The 23,888-nt window shown below is 43.0% G+C and overlaps 1 protein-coding gene across 10 annotated transcripts in view; it reads left to right on the top strand.

Annotated features, from left to right (window-relative positions):
- The window catches only part of MGAT5 (alpha-1,6-mannosylglycoprotein 6-beta-N-acetylglucosaminyltransferase), a 330,719-nt gene that overhangs the window by 167,420 nt on the left and 139,411 nt on the right, over positions 1 to 23,888 (top strand). For all 10 annotated transcript variants that reach the window (XM_032411587.1, XM_032411605.1, XM_032411545.1 and 7 more), the window contains 2 exons: positions 21,195 to 21,271; positions 22,346 to 22,435. In XM_032411587.1, coding sequence (XP_032267478.1) covers positions 21,195 to 21,271; positions 22,346 to 22,435 — 167 coding nt within the window. The remainder of the gene's footprint in view (positions 1 to 21,194; positions 21,272 to 22,345; positions 22,436 to 23,888) is intronic.

Here is a 23,888-nt window from a genome sequence, read left to right as displayed (position 1 = left end):
TCACCTGTTTCATCCATTCCCCCCACCCACCTCCCCTCTGGTAACTAACCTTCAGTTTCTTCTATTCACAAGTGTGTTTTTTTGGTTTGTCTCTTTTGTTCTTTGTTCATTTGTTTTGTTTCTTAAATTCCACGTATAAGTGAAATCATATGGTATTTGTCTTTCCCTGATTGACTTATTTCACTTAACATCATACTCTCTAGATCCATCTGTGTTGTTGCAGTTGGCAAGGTTTCATTCTTTTTTTTTTTTTTTTTTTTTTAAGATTTTATTTATTTGCGAGAGAGAGAATGAGAGACAGAGAGCATGAGAGGGAGGAGGGTCAGAGGGAGAAGCAGACTCCCTGCTGAGCAGGGAGCTCGATGTGGGACTCGACCCGGGACTCCAGGATCATGACCTGAGCCGAAGGCAGTCGCTTAACCAACTGAGCCACCCAGGCGCCCCGAGGTTTCATTCTTTTTTATGGCTGAGTAATAGTCAATGGTGTGTGTGTGTGTGTATGTAACATATATATATACTGTCACATAACATATATATTACATATACTATATATGTTATATATGTGTGTGTATGTGTTTATATATATAAACACTTGTTTCTTGTCTTCCTAATACTAGCCATTGAGACAGGTATGAAGTGATATCTCATTGTGCTTTTGATTTGCCTTTCCCTGTTGATGAGTGATGTTAAGGATCTTTTCAGATGTCCGTTGGCCATCTGGATGTCTTTGGAGAAATGTCTGTTCATGTCTTCTGCCCATTTTTCACTTGGATTATTTTTTGTGTATTGTATAAGTTCTTTATATGTTTTGGAGATTAACCCCTTATAGGATATATCATTTGCAAATATCTTCTCCCATTCAATAGATTGTCTTTTTGTTTTGTTGATGGTTTCCTTCACTGTGCAAAAGATTTTTATTTTGATGTAGTTCCAATAATTTATTTTTGTTTTTGTGTCCCTTGCCTGAGGGGACATATCTAGAAAAATATTGCTATGGTTGATGTCAGAGAAATTTCTCTGTGTGTTCTGTGTTCTCTTTTAGGATTTTTATGATTTCAGACCTCACATTTAGGTCCTTAATCCATTTTGAGTTTATTTTTGTATATGGTGTAAGAAAGTGATCCAGTTTCATCCTTGCTTCCTTTGTCATAGATTAATTGACCGTATAATTGTGGGTTCATTTCTCAGCTCTCTATTCTGTTCCATTCATCTGTGTGTTTGTTTTTTGCCAGTACCATATTGTTTTGACTACTATAGCTTTGTGTAGTATATCTTGAGATCAGGGATTGTGATACCTCTTCTTTTTCAAGATTGCTTTGGCTATTTGGGTCTTTTTTGGTTCCATACAAATTTTAGGATTATTTGTTGTAGTTATGTGAAAAGTACTGTTGGTGTTTTGATAGGGATTGCATTAAATCTCTGGGTATCTTTGGGTAGTATGGGCATCTTAACAATATTTGTTCTTCCAACTCATAAGCATGGAATATCTTTCCATTTGTTTGTGTCATCTTCAATTTCTTTCTTCAGTGTTTTATAGTTTTCAGAGTACAGGTCTTTCTCCTCCTTGGTTAAGTTTATTCCTAGGTATTTTATTCTTTTTGGTGGAATTGTTAATGGGATTATTTTCTTAACTTCTATTTCTGCTACTTCATTATTAGTGTATACGAAGGCAATGAATTTCTGTACATTGATTTTGTATCCTGCAACCTTACCAAATTCATTGATCAGTTCTAGTAGTTTTTTTTTTAAGATTTATTTATTTGAGAAGTGGGGAGGGGCAGAAGGAAAGGTACAGAGAACCCCAAGCAGACTCTGCACTGAGCAAGGAGTCCAATGTGGGGCTCGAACTCAGGACCCCGAGATCATGACCTGAGCCAAAACCAGTCAGACACTTAAACGACTGCACCACCCAGGTGCTCCAATTCTAGTAGTTTTTTGGTGTAGCCTTTAGGGTTTTCTTTATATAGTGTCATCTTACCAATTTGGCTGCCTTTTATTCCTTTTTGTTGCCTGATTACTGTGGCTAGGACTTCAGTACTATGTTGAATAAAAGTGGTGAGAGTGGACATCCTTGTCTTATTCCTGATCTTAAGGGAAAAGCTCTGTTTTTCACCATTGGAGGTGATGGTAGCTGTGGGTTTTTCATATATGGCCTTTATTATGTTGAGGTACGTTCCCTCTAAACCTACTTTGTTGAGGGTTTTTATTATGAATGGATGTTGTACTTTGTCAAATGCATTTTCTGCATCTGTTGAAATGATCATACGGTTTTTATCCTTTCTCTTGGTGATGTGATGTATAGCGATTACCTTTTGATCTGCAGTTATGAGGCAGAAGTTACTTTTAAATTAGTATCTGTGTTCTAGTGAACAGAATGGAAGTAAAGTGAGATTAATTCCTCACAGTATTGGTTGTTCACTGTAACTTTTGCAGGAAACTATTCCCTGACCCTTTGGTTAACCTCTGTGTGATTGCTGAAAAATGAAAAATTCCTAATTACTCCTATTTCCCTCTCTTAGACTATCTTACCTTCTCAGTACTTACTTAGGAGCTTAGTTTGAAAAGAAGGAAGCCACATACTACAGACAAGCTGAGAAATCAGGTCTGCATATTATAAATTGAAGTCAGGTGATTTCTATCAAAGGCTACAGACAGGGAGGAGTGAAATCACAACCTTGCCTCTGTAAGTGTCTTTCAGGTGATTATGTCCCAGGACTGCTGACTCTTTCTCCACACATGCAGCTACATTTTAGAGCGAAGGCTGTTATTTAAACCCCTGTTCAGCTTCAGGCCCAGCACTGTAAATAATCCATTAACTAGTCCACTCCAAATAAGGGACACCTAGATGCAGTCAGTAATCGAGAAAAACACTTTACCAACAGATTGTACTTAACTCTGAGACGACAGTTTCCAGAATAAAGATTAAATGTCAGTTCTCTCTGTGCTTTTGTAACCAGTGTAAACTGAGGGAGCCCCCAGCACAGTCAGCCCACAGTGAAGCAGGTAATATGGACGCCACTGAAAGTAAAATTATTTGAGGTGCTTTAAGATGCGTATTGGAGAATAAGCCTTTCCACCTTCCAGGTAGTTGGCAAAGGGTTAATAAACAAAGATTAGCAAAGGAAAATAACGTTCCTTCATCTCTATTCCTCAATCACAGAGAAAGCATACATTTTTAAAGCAACTTAGCTTAATTTTTATGAGAGCAAAATTACGTATAATGCAAGGCACAGATCTTAAGTGTACCATTTGATGAGTTTTGATAAATGTGTACATCCATAAACCAGCACTGCAGGCAAGATACAGAACATATTCATCACCCCAGAATGTTCCCTCATGCCTCCTCCTATTCAGTCCCCATCCTCCCATAGGCAATCATTGTTCTGATTTCTATCGCCATAGATTAATTTTGCCTGTTCTTGAGCTTCATAAAAATGAAATCATATAGTATAAACATTTTGTTATGTCTGGCTTCTTTCAGCGTAATATTTTTGAGATTCAGCCATGGTGCTGTAGGATTTTTCAAATCACAGAATAGTATTCTGCTTTATGAATATAACATAATTGATTTATCTGTTTTCCTGATAATGGACACGTGAGTCATTTCCAGTTTTGGACTAATATGAATAATGCTGCCAGAAATACACAAGCCCATCATTTCTTCTAAGTAGTAGACTATATTCCCATAAGTTGTTCATAATTTTCTCTTATTCTTTTAACATCTGTAGGATTTGTAGTAACATCCCTCTTAATTGCTGATATTGCTCATATATATTTTCTGTTTTTCACGATTACTCTTCTAGGGGTTATACATTGTATTCATCTTTATCTTTTCAAGGAACCAACTTTGGCTTTGTTAATTTGTCTCTGAGTCAGGATTAAATTAAAAAGAGGTAGAACACTTGGAGGGGACGTGTGTGGGTGTGTGTGTGCACGTACATGCACACATCACTGTATATTCAGGGATTCATTAAAGGACTTTGACCTTACACAGTAGTGAGAGCTGCTTTAACAGTTTCTGTAAGTCTGTGTGTGTAACACTGGAGCTTGAAAGCTACAGGCCTGCAGCCAAGAAGCGAGGATAAGTAAGAACCTGCTGGAACCCATAAGTATAAACTGGAGCCCATGACGACGGAGTGACACCCTTGCGTTTTTGGTTTTTGCCTCTGACCTGGGGATGTAGATGTGCTACAGAAGCTGAGGCCCTTTGCCTTGAAATGAAAGAGATTTGGATGGAAGTAAATCATCACTACTCCAACCCCCCAGATTAAAAAAAACAAAACAAAACTGTAAATAGTAAGACTGACCAAAGGACTCTATAGGAAAGAGTTTGACAGACTTTTTGCATGAGGCGACACCGTCACCGTAGTACAGAAGCAGCCATAGACGATGCATAAATGAACAGCATGCTTTATTTCAGTAAGGCTTATACAAAAATAAGCAGTAGGCCAGATTTGGCCTCTAAGCTGTAGCTTGCTGTTCCCTGTTCTAGAGATGTTGATATACTTTTTCAATTTATCACAGTCTACCCAGGGTTAATATTACAAACTTTATGTTTAATTCCATTAATCCTCTATCCTTTGTACCATTGTTAAATAATTTACATCTACAAATGTTTCAAACCTCACTATGCCCTATTATGACTTTCACATTAGATAGTCAATTGATAAATTAAGGGAAGGAAAAAAATGATAGTCTTTTATATTTACCCCCATATTAACATTTATGATTCCTTTCTCCAGTTCTAAATTTCCCTTTGAAGGCATTTCCCTGACAGCATGGAGAATTTTTTATTTCTTGCCATGCAGGACTGCTTGCTGATGGTGAATTCTCTCATCATTTACTTATCTGAAAATGGCTTTTTGGGAGCCAGCATTTTTCAAGGACAAAGATACAGAATGGCGGTGGAATATTCTAGGTTGACGGTAGTTTTCTTTGAACACTTCAGAAATACTGTTTCTTTGTTTTCTAGCCTTCATCTTTTTCTGATAAGAAGTCAGGTGACATTTCTGTCTTTGTACCCTTTTATGTAATGTGTCTCATTTTTCTCTGGCTGCTTTCAACATTTTATCTTTGGCTTTTAGCAGTGTGATGCTGAGAAATTTGTTTTTCTCTTTATATTGCTTGTGGTTCACTGAGATATTGGATCTGAAGTCAGTATTTTTCACCACATTTGGAAAGTGTTTGACCATTATTTCTTTATTTTTCTTCCCCATTTTCTCTCTCTTCTACCTCTGGGCATACATTTAAACAGTTTAGCCTACATGATGTTGTCAGACTTTGTTCATTTTTCTCCTCAGTCTTGAATAATTTCCATTTTTTTTAATTCATTGATCCTTGTTTTGCATCTCCAAGCTTTAGTTAATTCTATTCTGTGAAATTTTCATTTTAGATGATGAAATTTTCAGTTCTGAAATTTTTCTTTTTAAATGTGTTCCTTTCTTTGTCTTTAATCATATTTATGTCAGTTGCCACATTTACATCATCTTGGGTATATTTTTATTTATTGCTTTTCTTGACGTTCATACACATTTTCCATTCTACCTGTATAATTATTATATATTGGACATGGTAATGATACGTTGTAGAATGTCTGTATTCTGTTATCTTCCTCTGAAGAGTATTGATTTTTGTTCTAGCAGGCAGTTAAATTACTGACTTACTACCTTGAACTCACCAAGACTGGATTTTATAGTTTGTTGGGTGTGTCTGTTTCAGTTTTTGTCCTAGTCCTAGGAAGTATTAAGTCCTAGGGCTGATGCGAGGCCTTTCTGGGATTTCATCGGAAGACCTGAAATGTTAACCAAACCTTTCTGCATTGTTAGGATTCAAATTCAGACTCCCCTGCAGGAAACAGCAGCTCAATCTTTAAATACCTTTTGAGCTTTCCATGGAGTCTCTCCTACAAATGCTCAGTTATGGGGTCACTCAAGGATTTCAAGGTAGTTTATATGCAGATTTTAGGGCTCCTCTTCTTTGGTTCCCTCTTTTTGGAAATATCCTATCTCAATTTCTAGCTACCCTGATTGCCCAAACTTAATTCTAAGACAGTAGCCTTTTGCTTACCTTCTAGTCACCTCCCACCACCCAGACAGAGAGTCCCTGTCATGGGCAAAACCATATAAATGTGGATCTCATCCAGTGCAGTGCAGTTCAGTTCTTTTAAGGATCAAATTCCTTCTACTGTCTGCCCCTTTTCCTTTTTATATAAGTATTATCTGTAGGAAGATTATGCAGTATAAGTTTCTCTGCCATTGCCAATATATAATTTCTCAGCTCTGTTTTATCAAGAATCCCAAATTAAATTGATCACCCAGTTTTTGCCCAGGTAAGACAGTTGAGCTGTCTGCCCTGACCAGCAAACAGTTTGAGGTATTTCCTATCACTGCTCTGACTTTCTCCTGCCCCTGGGTATTTATGACAGCTCTTCCTTGCTTTTGAGACAATAAGCACCATTTCTAGGTTGGCAGGGAGAGTGGGCTCTCCTTCCGCCCTGACACCATGGTGGGGGGTACGGGGGGCAAGTGAGTGAGTGAAGTTTGTTTTGGATACTGGCATGGTGGGACGGGTCTTCTGAAGGAGATCTTCAGGTAGTAATCCTACCGCCGGAGGATGAGAACCCTCCCAAGACCTGACTTAAAAACCAAATTCCAGTCTAGGAACAGACCACTTCCTGAAACAAATTCCCAGTCATTTCAAAACCTTTGTGTTTCATACTGGAAGGAACTTGCATTCACATATTTACTAGCCTTTTCTATTGAGTAGATGAGTAGCATTTCAGGTGACACTTACAACATTTAAGAATATGTACATGACTCTCTCAACTTCATAAGCTAAGTATCAGTGTCCAAATTTACATGGTCTCAATACCAGGTATGTTTCCTTTTCACGGGAAGAAAAACCTGCTAAGGCTAGAAGAGATAAAAGGAATTAAGTTATAAGACAGCCTGGTTTGGGGCACCTGGGTGGGCTCAGTCATTAAGCATCTGCCTTCAGCTCGGATCTGGATCCCAGGGTACTGGGATCGAGCCCCGCATCGGGCTTCCTGCTCTGCGGGAAGCCTGCTTCTCCCTCTCCCACTCCTCCTGCTGTGTTCCCTCTCTCGCTGTGTCTCTCTCTCTCTCAAATAAATAAATAAAATCTTAAAAAAAAAAAAAAAAAAAAAGACAGCCTGGTTTGTGAGAGACATCCCTAGCAAGCACATATCTAGCAAGCATAGCATGTAGGTTTCATGCCAGTGGGCTAATAGATTTCGTGCAACTTTGGGTAAATCAAATGAGACCTAAAAATTAAGCAGCTCTCAGCCTTTGTTTAAACTTACACCCAAGAGTTTGATGTACTTGTGGGTGTTCTCTGTCTTCTGGGACTTCAGCTTCTTTTTCTGATTTTCAGTTTCTTTTTCTAGTACCAGAAACTTATTATCAGGGTGTCATCTTAATTCCAAATTAACTTATAATTTATTTTTCCATGCTAAAATAGGAAAAGGGAGGCTATAACCAAGCCACCAAAAAAAAAAAAAAAAGAAAGAAAGAAAGAAAACCTTGGTTCAGAGAGAGAGTGAAAACAAAAATTTATCTTGATCTCCTAGTAAAAGAATAATCAAAATACTTCATCGTTGCGTAGATTGGATGGCCATTTAGAATCTCTGTCCTTCACCAGCAGCTGCGTAAAGGCTTGTGACAGGCGATTCAAAAAAGGGGCATTCTGTGATGTGAAAAGAACACACCTATTTTTATAGTTTGTACACTTAAAATAGCCTGGCCCATTTCCCACAGTTATTAACTCTGTATTTTTTCCCTTCTTCAGTTTCAACAAAGAAACACACACACACACACACACACACACACACGAACTGTGTATATATTTCTCTAGTTTCCTAACAAAATCCAAACACCAAGCATCTTCGGCAGTTTGAGAGAAACAGTCAGAGATGCGTGTGCCTGCGTCCACTGTTGTAGAAGAAAAATGGAATCACCTGTAGTTGGAGGGGAGGAAGAGAGGGGCCGGTGCGTCACGTCCCAGGAGCAGCTGCATTGCTGAGATCGGTGCATTATGTTTCTTTTCTGTCCCAGTAAACCTTGTGTGACACGAGGACAAGTTAAAGAAGGCTGTGCCCTACCTTGCTTATTGGAAAAAGAATAGGTGTAAAAATCACCTTAGGCCCCCAACTTGAGAATTTAATGCAGTTTTGCAAGTATAATCTTGAATTTTTAATGACTGCCACTGACTTCCCAGTATATTTTCTTAAATATAAATTGACAACCGAGGGTGCACCAAAATCTGTCAGTACTGTATCTTATTTTGAAAAATATTATATACAGAAACTTTTTTTTCTGGGAATATGACACCAGGGTAACTCTTTCTTTTTTTTCTTTCTTTTGTTTTTGATGTGCAAAACTAGCATTCTCCCACTTTAGTGACTGTTATGCCCGTTTATTGTTACTTAAAATGCTGAATTTTTTTTGCAGAAGAATGATAGCAGAAATTAAGTATAAACTTACAGAATATGGCATTTACATAGAAATGAATACATGTAGATTTATGCATAAAAAGAACTCATTATCCAAATCATATTGCAAACTCAGTTTTATTTTCTAATTCCAGCACTATTAGAATATATAGTATATGCTGTAGTGCTATTTATTTAAAAAGACTTGAATTTTTTTCCTTCCATAAATCCAAAGCATTTTAATCACTGACTGTATCTCACACTCTCCTAAACATTGTGACATAAAATGAATCAGAGACGGGCAACACAGACACCAAGTCTATACAGACAGTAGGACAAGTGTATAGAACAGATGAATTGCTCGAATGAGAGCGAGTGTGGGATATTTCAGTGTGTTGCAGGCAGTCTCTCTTTCTCATGGTTTTGTCGCCCTCAGCATTCCACATTTGACTTCAAAGGTCGTTTTGAGGGTGACACTAAGCCATAGATCAACACCAGGCTTGGTACCTGGCACAGAAATGGTAACCCAGATGGAGAGATTTTGCTGACTGTATTTATTGCACGAGGAAACGTAGACTCAGGATTGTTCAGTAACTTGGCCAGGTTTTCAGTGGCAGAGAGATAATCCTTGCTAAGGTCTCTTAGACGACCCTTCCAGCCCAGCCCTTTACAGTACAAAATCTTTACTTCCCTTTTCTACCATTTCCCAGGCTGGGGCTGGGTGTGGTCATGTACTTGAAAATACCAGCGCATAGGAGTGTGGCTCTGTCTTGAAATGTTGAACCCTGCCGCTCCAGGAGCAGGTTACATCATGGTCGAGAGGGCATCCAGCATGGCGGCCATGAGGGAGATGGCATTTTGTGAGAGGAATGATCCTTTCTTTGAAGATTAGAGAGAACAGGTTGTTACAGCTTTATAACTTTAGAGCCTGATGCGCTGTCCTCTTGGAAATACATGTGAAAATTTGCAGAGGATTTACCACTTACTTACAAAATAGGTACCAGTGAAAGTAATTAAATGAAAATGGCATTTTCAAGGGCAATTTAAGAAAGACGTTAGAAGCTGCTATCAGCAAGAAGAAGGGGTTAAACGTGGACGACTGTCTTTAGCGACTCTGTGTTGGAAAATATCTTGAGCTTCCTGACCAGTGAAAGACACATTTTGACTCCTTGATGACTTACTTTAGGTATAAACTCTATTCCTGAAGACATTATGCAGCAGTATCTTTTCAAGTGCACATGGTCAAATTTTTATCCTTCGACTATGGCTGGTGCCCTCTTTTTTTTTTTTTTTAATTTCCTATTTTTCAGCCTGAGGCTTCTCTACTCAGGGACTCCCAGTTACTTTCCCACGCCATTCTCCCCAGCTACACAAGTGTGCGCAGCCACCGTCCTGTTTCCTGCAGTGGCAGATGATGTTCACCTAAGCTGGACTCCATGATTTTGTAGCCTGACGTGCCAGCTTACCTTTCCAACCTGATTTCTTACCCCGAGTCCTCTGCTTTGGCCACCTTGGCCCCCCTTCACTCTCCCCACCCTCTCAGATGTTGATGGCTGATTGGTTACACTTAGCCACTGGGGGGTGGATTCGTTTTCTCGGTAGAACACTCTACCGAGTGTTGGAGTTGGAGTATAAGACAAAAACAAAAAAACAAAAAAACCTGCTTTCCATTTCTGGCCTTTCCTCTTCTCCAGTGCCCCTACCTTATTTTAACGTTTACTGTCTACTGGGTCCTCAGGGCGGCGGCTGCCCCTTAGAATCACCTGAGGTGAGGGGAGCATGGAAGGGGGCAGTGACTGACCCATTGGCCACACCATTTAAGTCAGAATCTCAGGAGGGTGGGGTACATTTTTAAAAGCTCCCCAAGTGATTTTAATGTGCAGAGAGGGTCAAGGAGGGCTGATTTGTTCTGTGACCTTGGCCAAGTTACTTAATCTCTCTGGGCCTCAGTATCTTCTTCTGTGAAATGGGGATAACGTGCATTTATTGCCTGTGGTTCCTGGGAGGAGGAGGTGTGACGTAATGCATGGGAATGAATTACAGAAGGAGCACGTAGTTGGTGCTGTGTCTGTGTTGGCTCTTGCTGTGCCTGTTCCTCTATGTGCTTAGCTCTCACATTCCTTCCTGAATATTCCTAGTTGTCCTTTAAAGCCCGACCGAAATCCTACTTGGCTGCTGATGACTTCAGGTACAAACTAGTCAGCTGTAACAACATAGGACACCAGGACAGTGCTCAAAGGAGACAGGATGGTTTCTCTTTCACACGATAACCCACTAGCAAGCAGTGCAGGCCTGCCCCCATGCGGCCCTGCCCCCCCCCCCCCCGGCCGGTCCGGCCCCCCCGCGCCCCCCCCCCCCCCCCCCCCGGCGGTCCGGGCTCCCCGCCCCCCCCCCCCCCCCCGCCATGTTGCTGGGCCATGGCATGTCCATCTCCCAGCCCGCAGGAAGAGGGTCAGAACTAGAGATTCAGCCAGGCAGACTGTCCTGAAGTTGGAGACTGCCTGTCGTTTCCTCTCCCATCTCCTGACCTGAACATAGTTCCACTGAGCTGCAAGAGGCCCTAACAGGGTGGCCGGGTGTTCAGCTCAAAATTGGTTACAGTGGGTATGAAGGGCCACGAGAGCTGGGTGGGTGGCGGATGGGCCGAGAAGTCCAGCTTCTTCCTCTCTTCACCTGCGCGTCTGAGGGTCGTGTTGCGGGAACTTACTCTGTGTTGCACGGTATGTTAACAACTACCCTTTCTGGCGTGCAAGTGTGCAAGCTGGAGTTACATTCTAGACTCCCTCAAGCTAAAGATGGCTTTGTGTTCCTGTGTATCCTTCTTAGGGAGGTACTGAAAGCTTTACCGACGCTCATGTAGGTACAATATTTTGTGGAATGAACCCGTGGCAGGCTTTTTTGTTTTTGTCTGTGTGGTTTCTGGGACAGCTTTATTGAGATACAATTCATATACCATGCAACTCACCCATTTAAAGTGTACAATTCAGTGGCTTTAAGTATATTCACAGGGTTGTGCAGCCACATCACCACAGTCCGTTTTAGAATATTTTTATCACCTCAGAAAGAGAGCCTGTTCATTTTCACTACCCCCTGCCAACCTCTCCTTCCCCCAACCCTAGGCCACCACTCACCTACTTCTCTCTGCATAGATCTGCCTCTTCTAGACATTTCATACATATGAAACTATATAGTATGCCGTCTTTTGTGACAACTTTCTTTCACTTAGTTTAATGTTTTTAAGGTTCATCTATGTTTGTAGCATAAATCAATAGGTCATTCCTTTTTATGGCAGAATAATATTCAGTCACATGAATATGACACATTTTGTCTATCCATTGATCAGTTGATGAACATTATGGTTTTTCCCCACTTTTGGCTCTTCTGAATAATGTTACTGTGAACATTTGTGTATAAGTTTTTGTGTGGATGGAACATTTTCAGTTCTCTTGGTTGTATACCTGGGAGTGGGATTACTGGGTCAGATGGTAACTCTATTTTTAACTTTTGAAGGAACTTCTAGCCTGTTTCCCAAAGTAGCCACACCATTTTAGATTCCCATCAGCAGGGTTTGAGGGTTCTGGTGTCTGCACATCCTTGCGAACACTTGTTACTATCTGAGTTTTTGATGATAGCTCTTTCACTGGGGGGCTGATGCTGATGTGGTATCCCCCCGTGGTTTTGATTTGCGTTTCCCTGATGACTAATGACGGTAAGCTTTCTTCTTCTAGGAATGGCAGGTTTTCTGCCCACTCTACATATGTGCTCCTAGGTGTGTGATAACCACCCTCTTTTCCTTGCACATTCCTAGAAATCTGACATGCTTATATCAGTAGGAATGCCTGGGGGCTTATCAGAATGCAGGTGTGTGTGTGTGTGTGTGTGTTTATGTGTGACATTCTTATAGACTCTGCCTCTCATACTGAAAATCTTAAAGATAGGTTCCCTTTTTAATTCTGTTTTACCAAAAACAGAGAAAACCTTATTAATGCTGACTTAAAAGCTTTATTTGGCAGATAATCCTGCAAAAAAAAAAGTGAGAGAGGGTATGACAAAGGGAAGCATAAATAATCCAGGGTTATTTGGCTGTTACTGTGTTTTCATAGTCCTTACGAGTTCATTCTTTTTGCATATTGGTTTCATTCTTGAAGAGTACACAGAAAAACTGTACCTTGAACATGATTTTCTCCCTGACTTCCAGTATGTCCATAGTATTTGTACATGGGCAATACTGTAGCTCTGGGTGCTTAGCAAGTCCACGAGGCCCTTGGAGTTGTAGAGAGGCATGAGAATTTGTCATTTCATCCTTCAGAGTTGACTCTTGAGATTACCTGTGCAGAACATGAAGGTGGTGGTGTGCTTTTTTTTTTTTTAAGATTTTATTTATTCATTTATTTGAGAGAAAGAGCAAGAGAGAGATTTAGGGGAAGAGCAGAAGGAGAAGGACAAGCAGACTCCCCATTGAGCACAGAGCTGGATGTGGGGCTCGATCCCACAACCCTGAGATCACAGCCCCAGCCAAAATCAAGAGTTGGATGCTCAACCCACTGAGCCACCCAGGCGCCCCAGTGATGTGCCTTCTCTTACAATGTGGTGGAAATCATCTTGACTAGAAAACAGAGGCCTGGGTGGAATGTGCAGAATGTCTTGTATATGGGAAATACTTAATGAGTTTTCTTTAATCAGTGAATGAATAGAGCACTTTATTTCTGTAAATCTTGGTTTTATGAATCAGGAAACATCAACACTTCGCTAATAGGGCTTCAGAAGTCCCTTGCAGCCTTAAAAATTTTTGGTACAATGATTGTATTTCTAGCTTCCTAGGTTAAAAAAAACAAAATAAAAGCAAAATAGAAACAATTCTTTTCAAGGTGCCCAGTATCTGTCCCTGGGGGTCTGTGAGGGAGTTGAGCCCATTATCCATTGTTGGTCCCCAGCTCCTTTTGGTGGGCAGAGAGCTTCCTGTTCCTGTGAACCCTGGGACTGGAATGACTCAGTTATAGAAATTAAATCACTTTTTTTATAATGCAAATATAAAGTGGCCCTAAATGAATATTTGCCAAACCGAGAATGACTGGTGAGGTCATTTTTAATGGGAGATTATATTTCACCCATGGCTGATGTCTGTCCGATTTATTGCTCTTAACTCCTGAAGCCAGGCCAGCTGATGGAAGTGCCGGCAGGAGCCTGGTCCCCAGTCTCCAGGCTGAGCGCAGAGATGGAGTCTGTTCCCGGCTGGCGCGGAGCAGCAGGGCCGGTGACGTGCACACGTGGGAGCTCAGCAGGGGCCATCTGATAACGGGGGCTGCATGTTCCTATCAGGTGTTACAAGAGAAACACTGCCTTGTCCTACACACAAAATGTGATCACTGGAGACCCTTTATCTTTTGAGAGGAAATATGTGTGGGGTGCCTTTGGGTGGAATCGAGCCCTCGATCCTGACAATGGGTATCTAAGCTGCTCACGAAGGAACTGGACCGGGAGACGGACCTCAGTTCCTTCCCTAAAACTTCCCGGGGTGGACACATGGTCATGGTGAGGTTTCTGAGACTTTTTTTTTTTTTTTTAACCTACTGTTTCTTCTTTTTTCTTTCTTTCTTTTCTCTCCCTGTCCCTATAAAGTAACTATGAGGGAATCAGACACCCTTCACCTATCAGATGCATGTTCAGTTCTAGATACAAAGTTAATGGTGCTGTTCTACAAGCATGTTCTACTGTGCTCTACACTTGAAAAGAAGTGCCATTTCTAACACTAGTCATCTTTGCTATAATTAATACACGGAGGGGCGCCTGGGTGGCGTCTGCCTTTGGCTTGGGTCATGATCCCAGGGTCCTGGGATCGAGCCCTGCATCGGACTCCCTGCTCAGCGGGGAGCCTGCTTCTCCCTCTCCCTCTGCCTGCTTCTTCCCCTGCTTGTACACACTCTCTGTCAAAAATAAATAAAATCTTTAAAAAAAATTAATACACGGAAAAGCGAGCCTTGACAAGGAAGCTCCCTTCTTGGTAGGGTCAGCTTTCACTCTGAAATAACTATCTTCTGTGTGGGGCTCACTTATGAATGCCTCTCTGTCTCCATCCTTCCCTCCCTCCCCTCCACCTCCTCACGTTATCATCATTGCCCAGGGTCATGGACTCAGGCTTCTTACATGGAGTGCCACCTAGAAACACTGATACAATTGGAATTAAGGATGACACCGGACTACAGCCTCTTTTTTTTTTTTTTTTTTAAATTTCTAGATCATGGGGCGCCTGGATGGCTCAGTTGGTTAAGCAACTGCCTTTGGCTCAGGTCATGATCCTGGAGTCCCAGGATTGAGTCCTGCATCATCAGGCTCTCTGCTCAGCAGGGAGTCTGCTTCTCCCTCTGACCCTCCCCCATCTTGTGCTCTCTCTCCCTCTCTCTCATTCTCTCTCTCAAATAAATAAATAGAATCTTTAAAAATAAATAAATTTCTAGATCTCTTTTGTTCAGCAGTAAGGAGTAATTATCATTAACTTTAAATAATTAGTATAGGTGTTTCGTGAGGCTACATAGTTAATAGTTGATGATGTTTTTAAAGGCACACAGGATGGCCTGTCTGTGTACGTGTGTTGAAGTGGTCAGCTAAAAGATAAAGGTATCTTTGTACAGTACCCAGCGGATCTTGTATTTGACTTAAAATACATCAGGACAGTTCACTTACAACACTTTCAGATCAGATCTCACAAAACAATAAGCCTGTCTTTTTATTTATTTTTTTTATTATGTTAATCACCATACATCATTAGTTTTTGATGTTATTTTTTATTTTATTTTTTTAGTATTTTATTTTTTTATTTAAATTCAGTTAATTAACATATAGTATATTATTAATTTCAGAGGTAGAGTTCAGTGATGCATCAGGCTTATATAACACCCAGTGCTCATTACATCATGTGCCCTCCTTAATATCCATCACCCAGTTACCCCATCCCCCCACATCCCTCCCCTCCAGCAACCCTCAGTTTTTTTCCTGTGCTTAAGAGTCGCTTATGGTGGATGTGAGGGCGATCTGGCTGCGACATCTGTCACCCCATTGATCGCCAGGGTTGATTCGGCTGATCTGGCTGGCTAGGTGGGTGTGGCTGGCTAGACGGGTGTCCCCTTCCTCCCTCACCACTCCATGTGCGCCCCACCCGAAGCTGCGCGCTTGGTCGAAGAGGACGACCTTCCCCGATAGAGGAGGACCATTCTTCAGTCAAGGGTATACGAGTAGCTGCGCTCCCCTGCTAGAACCTCCAAACAAGCTCTCAAGAGTCTTTTATGGTTTGTCTCCCTCTCTGATTTCGTCTTGTTTTATTTTTCCCTCCCTTCCCGTATACTCCTCTGTTTTGTTTCTTAAATTCCACATATGAGTGAGATCATATGATAATTGTCTTTCTCTGACTTATTTCGTTTAGCATAATACCGTCTAGCTCCATCCACATCATTGCAAATGGGAAGATTTCATTTTTTGATGGCTGAGTAATATTCCATTGTGTATATAGATATAGACGTACCACATCTTCTTTATCCATTTATCTGTTGATGGACATCTGAGCTCTTTCCACAGTTTGGCTATTGTGGACACTGCTGCTATAAACATTGGGGTGCACATACCCCTTCGGATCACTACATCTGTATCTTTGGGGTAAATACGCAGTAGTGCAATTGCTGGGTCGTAGGGTAGCTCTATTTTCAACTTTTTGAGGAACCTTCATACTGTTTTCCAGAGTAAGCCTGTCTTTTTAAATGCCAGTAAGGTATGAACACCGGTAACTCACATGGGGGTAGGCTGCGTCCCCTCCCTGCGTCAGAAATGCCTCTTCTTTCCCCGCCGCACGTTCCTGCCATTTTTCCTTGTGTCGGACGCAAATCCCTGCAGCTCTGTTCCAGAACTCAGCATTCTTGGTGCAGTGATTCTGAGTGAGGTACTTTCTTCTGTGGTACTTTCTCCCCTCTCCGCTTCTCTGGAATTGGAGCTGTTCACCCCTTTGTTACGTTTGTTCGTTCATTTGTTGAAAAGAATACTCTGGAGCTGGCATATTGCAGGTGCTGTGCTGGGCGCCGGGCCCCAGCGCGGAGGGGGCCGTCCTGCCTCGCCGGGGGTCTTGGCTAAATGTGTCTGACTCTGTTGTGTGAGGTCTCTCCTTCGCCCTGCTGCAGTACGCTCCGTGAGGACACAGACCATGTCTTGTTACAAGGATCCAGCTTTGACATTTCAGCACACGGCAGACAGCACATTCTTGGTGACCGTGGGCTGAGTTTGGAGGTGGATGCTGATGATTTTAAAGTTTCTCCTTTCCAAGCTGTAAGATGAGGTAACTGCCTTCCTTTTCAGGAGGGTGCAGTTAATACAAAACGTGATCATGTATGTTTCCCCCCTTAGAAAGGCAGGTAATACCTCAGGGGAAGTTATCACCCACCTTCGTTTCCTGCTCCACCTATTTCTGTTCTCATCGCCTCTGAGCCCGTCTGTACCACTGGCTTCTGCCGTCTCTGCCTGCCCTGCTCTCTCCTTCCTTCCTTAGAGGTGGGGGGGGAGCATGACTAAAAATCCTCATGTGTCGGGGTGCTTGGGTGGCTCAGTTGGTTAAGCGTCTGCCTTTAGCTCAGATCATGATCCCAGGGTCCTGGAATCCAGCCCCGCCTTGGGCTCCCTGCTCAGTGGGGAGTCTGCTTCTCCCTCTGACCCTCCCCCCACCCACGTGCATGAGCATGCTCTCTCTCTCTCTCTCAAATAAAATCTTAAAAAAAAAAAAGAAAAGAAAATGCCACTGTCACTCTCAGCATGTCCCTCTGTCAATATGTGTGCATATACGGGGACGGACTGTCTCCACACGGAGAACTTGACTGCACGCTTGGCAGGAACACCCGCTCTGTGTGTGTTCATGAGCTCTCTGTCACTTCTGGTCCTCCTGCACATGTGTTCTTCCTGAGTCATAAGCATCTCTGACCGTAAGAAAAGAGTTTTCTTAGATTAAAGCCAGTATTCTAGCCCCTGCTGCACTGTGTGGGTCCAGGTGACTGATAAAACAGCAGGATTTGCACACTGAGGCAATCTGCCCTCTGTAATACCTGGTTGACAATGCCATAGAATAAGTGCAGAGATGAAGTTTTTGGAGAGAGACGTGGCGTGGCTGCTTTGGGAGGGTAAGGGACGAAACAGAGTCCTGAACAGCAGGAAGTGCTGAGCATCTTTGCTTATGTCAACATCTTTTTCCCCCTTGCCCGTTCACCATTACAAAAACAAAAGACATTGGGACAATGTCATGTCGAGTGAATGGCAGGGAGAAGCTTCTAGTAACATATTGTGGCAGAATCTGGTCTTCTTTTGAAGGGGCTTAATGTACAGTAAGCTAGGTCTCCCCTGAAAAGCAGTAACATTAACCTTTGTGGGCCTGAATTTTTGTTTTTTAACTAACCTTAAATTGGAGGCTCTTCTCTAGGTAGCAAAGTCTTGTGTGCACAGACTAATAAAGACATTATTTACTGAGTTTTCGTCATTGTGATGGAAACAAAATGGGGAGCTGCCTTCTGAGATGTGCTGAAACTCCTCAGGAGGTGGGAGGTGCTGGAGGGTCACACTCAGTTTACTGGAGGTCAGGTTACTGGTGGTCAGATTCAGGGAGCAGCTCACTCCTCCGTGGGAAGCCTGGCACTTCCTGTGTCCCCCTTTCACAGATCCCTCCTACCCCAGAGCCTTAAGCCATTTCACTCCACTTCTGGGCATCATTGTTTATTCAGACTCATCACTGTGTAACTAAATGGAGAGAAAATTGGCCCTAAATTAATGGAATTGCAGAGAGAACCCTGTTGGATTAGCTGTCAAGCTGCCAGGTGGAAGAGAAGGAAAAACCCGGGTCTAGCACAGGTCTCGTGCTCAGTCTAGTTCTCCCTGAGCTGAAGAGTTGGTCAGGGGAGGTGGAGCAGGGGGCCATGTGTGTTTATTCAGTCAGCCTGCACTGACTGAGTGCCTGGTGATGGGGCGGGCCCATGTAACCTCCCCACAGCGTCCTCATCCTAGAAGGGGAGATGGACCATGTGGAGGAAAGAACGGGATTGCTCAAAGCCACAGGAGAGATTTGAAGCAGGACGGCGGCACTAAATCCTAACTACATTCTGGTTTGGCCTGGGAAGAAATGGTTCGGCCTGTTTCTTACAGAGGTGAATCTTGAACCGGGTCTTTAAAGAGGGGTGTTAACCAGGTGGACAAAGGGTAGGGGTAGGGGCCAAGGAATGTCTACAGGTATCCTCCAAAAAAAGTCATTTCAGCAGGTCTTTGCAAAAACAAGGATCCTCATTTTGAGACTCTCTTAGCATAGCAAATATAGGGGGGGTCTGTGTCTGTTTTTGTAAATAAAGTTTTATTGGAACACAGCCACACCTATTCATTCCCCTATTAAATGGGGTTGCTTTCCTGCTACAACCAGGAGTGGCAAAGCTGGGCAGACACAGTGTGGCCTGCCAAGCCTCATATTTACTATCTGTTCCTTCGCATAAAAGGTTTGCCAACCCTTGGCATAACAGATTGTTATTCCTTGAAAGTCTTTATGAAAGGGACCCACACTGTCAGCGACCAGGCTTTGATGGCAGGACTTCATGGACTTACTGGTTTATTATACCAGCCGGTGATTTCTCTTCAGTCCACTTTACCGCACCTCCAACTCTGTAATCTCTAGTTTCCATAATTTCTGGCTCTGAATGTCTGGAACTATAATAGTGCTTAGAGTGTGCAGAGCAGGGGGGCATTTCTCCCTAAGCATCCCCTTAAATGTCCTGTTACCCCGACCCTCAGCTGTTTCAGACTCTGCTTACTTTCTTGGAACCTATGCTGCTTATTTGCTTGGTAAATGTTGCCAAGCAAAATCCGAAACAAAAATAGGATCAGCAGTCATTGAAAAGCATCTCTGTTCTTTGGGGAGGCATCTGTTAGTGGGTTCTGGAGCTCGCTGGCCCCCTTACAAGTGAGAGAGAAGGGGGTTGCTGTAGGGAGATCTACCACCTCGAGCCTGCATTCATTTCAAAACCACGGAGAATGTGTTTCCAGAAGATCTGTGCTTTTGAAATACTGTTTTCCTAGATACATTGAGTGTAAGTTGTGTGGAATTATATAGCAAATGCCAACTTTTTAAGCACCTACTACGGTCTGTAGTGAGAGTCCGCTGTTGGGAGTGCCAGACTAGACTTTTTACAAATATTAACTTATTGAGTAAGAGCTGGATGAAACAGAGATGCACTTATTTCAGTTTTACAAGATGGAGAAACAGAGGCTCTGACACACTAAGTATCTTCCATGTTAACTACTAAATGACACCGCCTGCAATCCATGATAAGAAGGATATTGATTCTATGCTCTAGTTATGTGAGTAGCTGGTGGAATGTTCCTGAAAATGCTGAATCAAGAGGTGAAGAATCTCTCTGTTTCAGACTGTCAAAAGAACTAATTTTCAAGGACAGGTACAGCTTTTGTTTTAGCCCCAGCAGCTACCAACCTCATTTAAATACCACTGTCAAATGATACTGTAGTTTGGGATCTAATTTCTCATTAGCACTTTGTATAGAAAACTGTTGGCAGTAAGTAATGGTGACATTTTCCAAGCATGTCTGGAAAATATTGTTGGTCCCCGAAGAGAAGCATGTAGGTTTAGAGTTGTTCCAGTTTCCAGCTGAAATGATGATTCCTAAACATCAGTCTGATCTTAACCTTCCCTTCTTAAAAGCATTCAGTGCTCTGCCATGCCCTTAGCTTAAAGATTAAAGTCTTTACTAGGGCGCTTGCCAGAGGCCTTTCTGGTGTGGGCCCTGCCCGAGCTCCTGTCTGACCACTCAGTACCTCCCACTTTGGCATTCCCCTCGGAGCGTGTCCCTGCATTTGGAGCCTCCCCAGTTCCTCAGACACCATCTCTAGCTGGCCCCTTCACCTGATGCACTCCTGCTTCTTAGCTGAGATGTCACTAGATTCAGGAAGCCTTCTTTGAGCCTGGAGACTGGTGTGCATGCCCTGCCCTTGGTCCGCTCTAACATAATGTCTGTTACACTGCTGTTCAGTGGTTTACATATTTGTCTGTTGTCTACCACTAAACAGTAAGCTTTTTAGTTTCTTTTTAGTTTTGACTCTGTCATCAAAAGGAATCGGAATCCACTTGAGCTAACTAATAGAAGTGGAGTTGATCCGTGAGGAAATAAATACCTGAAGCAATAAGGAGATCTCTGCAGAAATTTAAGGACCAGGTCCCTAAGGAGCTATCCCTCGCAGATGTGTCTGGTGGCTTTCTCCTTCTCTGCACACCAGTTCTGTTTGCCTGTCTTTAGCCGGCTGCTCAGTTCAAGCACATGTCCTGAAGCTGCTCCTGACCTCAGTCTGTCTGTGTAGCTTAGCATGGCCCTGCCAGCCCTGCTGGTCCTTCCTAATCTCATGGCTCCATTGCCTGGTCTCCATTTGTTTGGATTCTGTTGCCCAGTTGCAAATTTCCCAGCAAGCACTGTGATTGGTGTAGCTCATCCTTTCAAGCGAGGCCACATGCCTCATTGGTCTCTGGCCATCCAGCAGGTGGGCTGTCCTTGGGTCGGGTCCTCGCTGCAGACCAGCTAGACCTGAGGCCCGCTGGAGGGGTTCCACTGGTCAGAGCATGGCTCCCAGTATAGACTTCCTTTTTCTGTTTCTTTCCCTGCCCCTTGCTTGCAAGGGTGTTAGGTTTGTGTTTCATGAACTTTATGGTATCCTTTGTTCTCTCTCATCTTTACAGATATCATTAATGGAGCTCAAGAAAAATGTGTATTGCCTCCTATGGATGGCTACCCCCACTGTGAGGGGAAAATCAAGGTAAGGCAGAAGTAACGTCTGTTCATTCCCATCATCTTCAGTCTGCACCAATACCCTCTTCCTTCCCCTCCCCTCTATGGAACCCCCCAGTAACACAGATGGCAAGCAAGCCCTTTAAGGGAGTCATTTCAGGGGTGCCTCAATCCTACCAGTTTGGGGCTGTGGCCATGACAACCCTTGTCTGCTTATGCCAACTCCATGGGGTTAGTCAACAATGTCTCTAACTGGTCAGACTGAAGGAGCCTGGACCACTTCGGGCGCCTCCTGTGTCTTTGAAGCTGCCTTCCCCTGGCGTTCCCAGCCTCCAGCATATGACCCTTCAAGGGCCATTGACAAGGGGCTGCCATTATGTAGGGTCCAGCTTCCCTCTCCCCCAGTCCCCAGGCCCCCGCCATGAGGTCTCCAGATTGTGATTTAAATGTCACATTAGCATTTGCAGCTGAGTAACCAGAGACCCTTGAGACACTCTTTCACTCTGAACATTTTTTTAAAAAATCCTTTTCATATGGCCTGCTGGTATGCAAGAGACCACTCCCCTGCTCAGCAGTTTTCAGAGAAAAAGTCTTGGTTCCGATGTTTGCTTAGGATGCTGAGACCAAACCCCAGAAGCATTTGCATGGTTCCTGTTCGGGACTCATGCGTGCCTTACACACCTTGCACGCCTGCATTCATGCTCTCTTGTTCCAGGCCCGGTACTGGAGCTTGTGAAACTGTAGCTCTGTGGGGAGATCTGTAATTCTCTTGGTTTTGACGCAGGGGTCCCCTTAGGCAGTTGTTCTTGATGAAAGTCCCCTGGCCACTGCCTGTCCTGGGCTTTACTGCCCTGTATGTCTTGCAGCCCTCCTGTACCCTGAGCACCTCTGCTTAAGGCCCAGCTCAAGCCAGTGTCTCCCTGTGGATCATCTAGGAACTGGGCATCGGTTGTCCTGACCTCAGCTCAGTGACTCTGAGCCCCAGTCTGAGCAACTCACTGCTCCTTGCCCTTCATACCCTTGCCTTCTCTGTCAGCGGATATGCGGGGCCACCGGTAACGGGCTGCTTATCAATGTCCTTACCTGGCTCTTGTCATTTCAGTGGATGAAAGATATGTGGCGCTCGGATCCCTGCTACGCAGAATACGGAGTGGATGGGTCCACCTGCTCTTTTTTTATTTACCTCAGTGAGGTGAGTCACTTCTCTGGCTCTGGGGTGTGGAAAGGTGTGCTTAGTCAGTTTTGCAGCTGAGCCTGGAATTCGAAAAGTCGAGAAACGTGCACTGTTTTTACATGGTGGACCTGTGGCTCCCTTCTTCATTATTTTCCCCTGCTCCTAAATAGGGTGATTTCTTTTTCCTTGAGGGGAAAAAACAAGCTGATGTAGCTGTTTATATTTTCTTCCCCCGATTAAAAAAAAAAGTCTAGTAAGATACATGTAACATAAAATTTTCCATCTTGACCATTTAGTGGGAATTAAGTACATTCATGTTGATATACAACCATCACCAGCATCCATCTCCTGAACAATTCATCTTGCAAACCTGAAACTCTACCCGTTAAACAGTGACTCCCCATTCCCCCCTTCCTCCAGCCCCTGAACACAACCATTCTAATTTGTCTCACTGATTTTGACTACTCTCACTACTCCTATAATTTATACAGCATTTGCCTGTTTGTGACTGCCTTATTTCAGTTAACTTGATGTACTCAAGATTCATCCATGTTTATAGCGTATCAGAATTTCCTTCCCTTTCAAGGCTGAGTAGTATTCCATTGTGTTATACCACCTTTTGCTTATCCATTTATCCGTTGATGGATACTTGGGTTACTTCCACCTTGTAAATATTGTGAATAATGCTGCTGTGAACATGGGTGTGCACACAACTCTTTGAGACTCTGCTTTCAGTTCCTTTGGGTGTATATCCAGAAGTGGAATGGCTGAATCATATGGTAATTCTGTTCCTATTTTTTTTGAGGAACCACCAAACTTCTCCAAAGCGATGGCTCCATTTTACCTTCCTACCAGCAACACATGAGGGTTCTAAGTTTCTCCACATCCTTGTCAACACTTGTTGTTTTCTGTTTTGTCATAGTAGCTATGCTAACAGGTGTGCAATGGTATCTGATTGTGGTTTGGTTTGCATTTTCATAATGATCAGTGATGTCGAGCATCTTTTTCATGTGCTTATTGGCTGAGTTAGCTATTTCTTACAAGCTGAGTTATTTACTTTTACCTTCTTTTTAAATCTTTTTAGCTGAGCCTTATTTTCATTTCTACCCTTAAATTTCAAATAGCAGCTTTTTTTTTAAGGGTTGCAGGACATTTTATGGGCCACATGGAATTTGCGTGTTGCGTGCTTCGATGATTTCAGTTTCACCTTGAGGAAAATGGAGGGGGTGGGGCAAGAACAGGGGAAGAACTGAGTAGGGAATCAGAAGCCGGCTTCCCCTCCACCCTTGATGGACAAAGGCAGCACTAGGGCCTTGTGAAATGGGTGCTGGCTAATTTCAGAGGGTATATACTGGGGTGTGCTGTTGCTGTTTGACCAGTAGTTAATACCAGCTCCCTGGTGCTACCACGCAGGAAAGAGAGTGCCTCCATTTTGACGCTAATGACGTACTTCTGCAGTAATTTTTCGCAT

This window comes from Phoca vitulina, unplaced genomic scaffold (genome assembly GCF_004348235.1).
Source record: "Phoca vitulina isolate PV1807 unplaced genomic scaffold, GSC_HSeal_1.0 scaffold1, whole genome shotgun sequence".
Classification (NCBI taxonomy): Eukaryota; Metazoa; Chordata; class Mammalia; order Carnivora; family Phocidae; genus Phoca; species Phoca vitulina.
The sequence above is the reverse complement of the archived record's forward strand: the minus strand, read 5'-3'. Positions and strand labels throughout refer to the sequence as shown.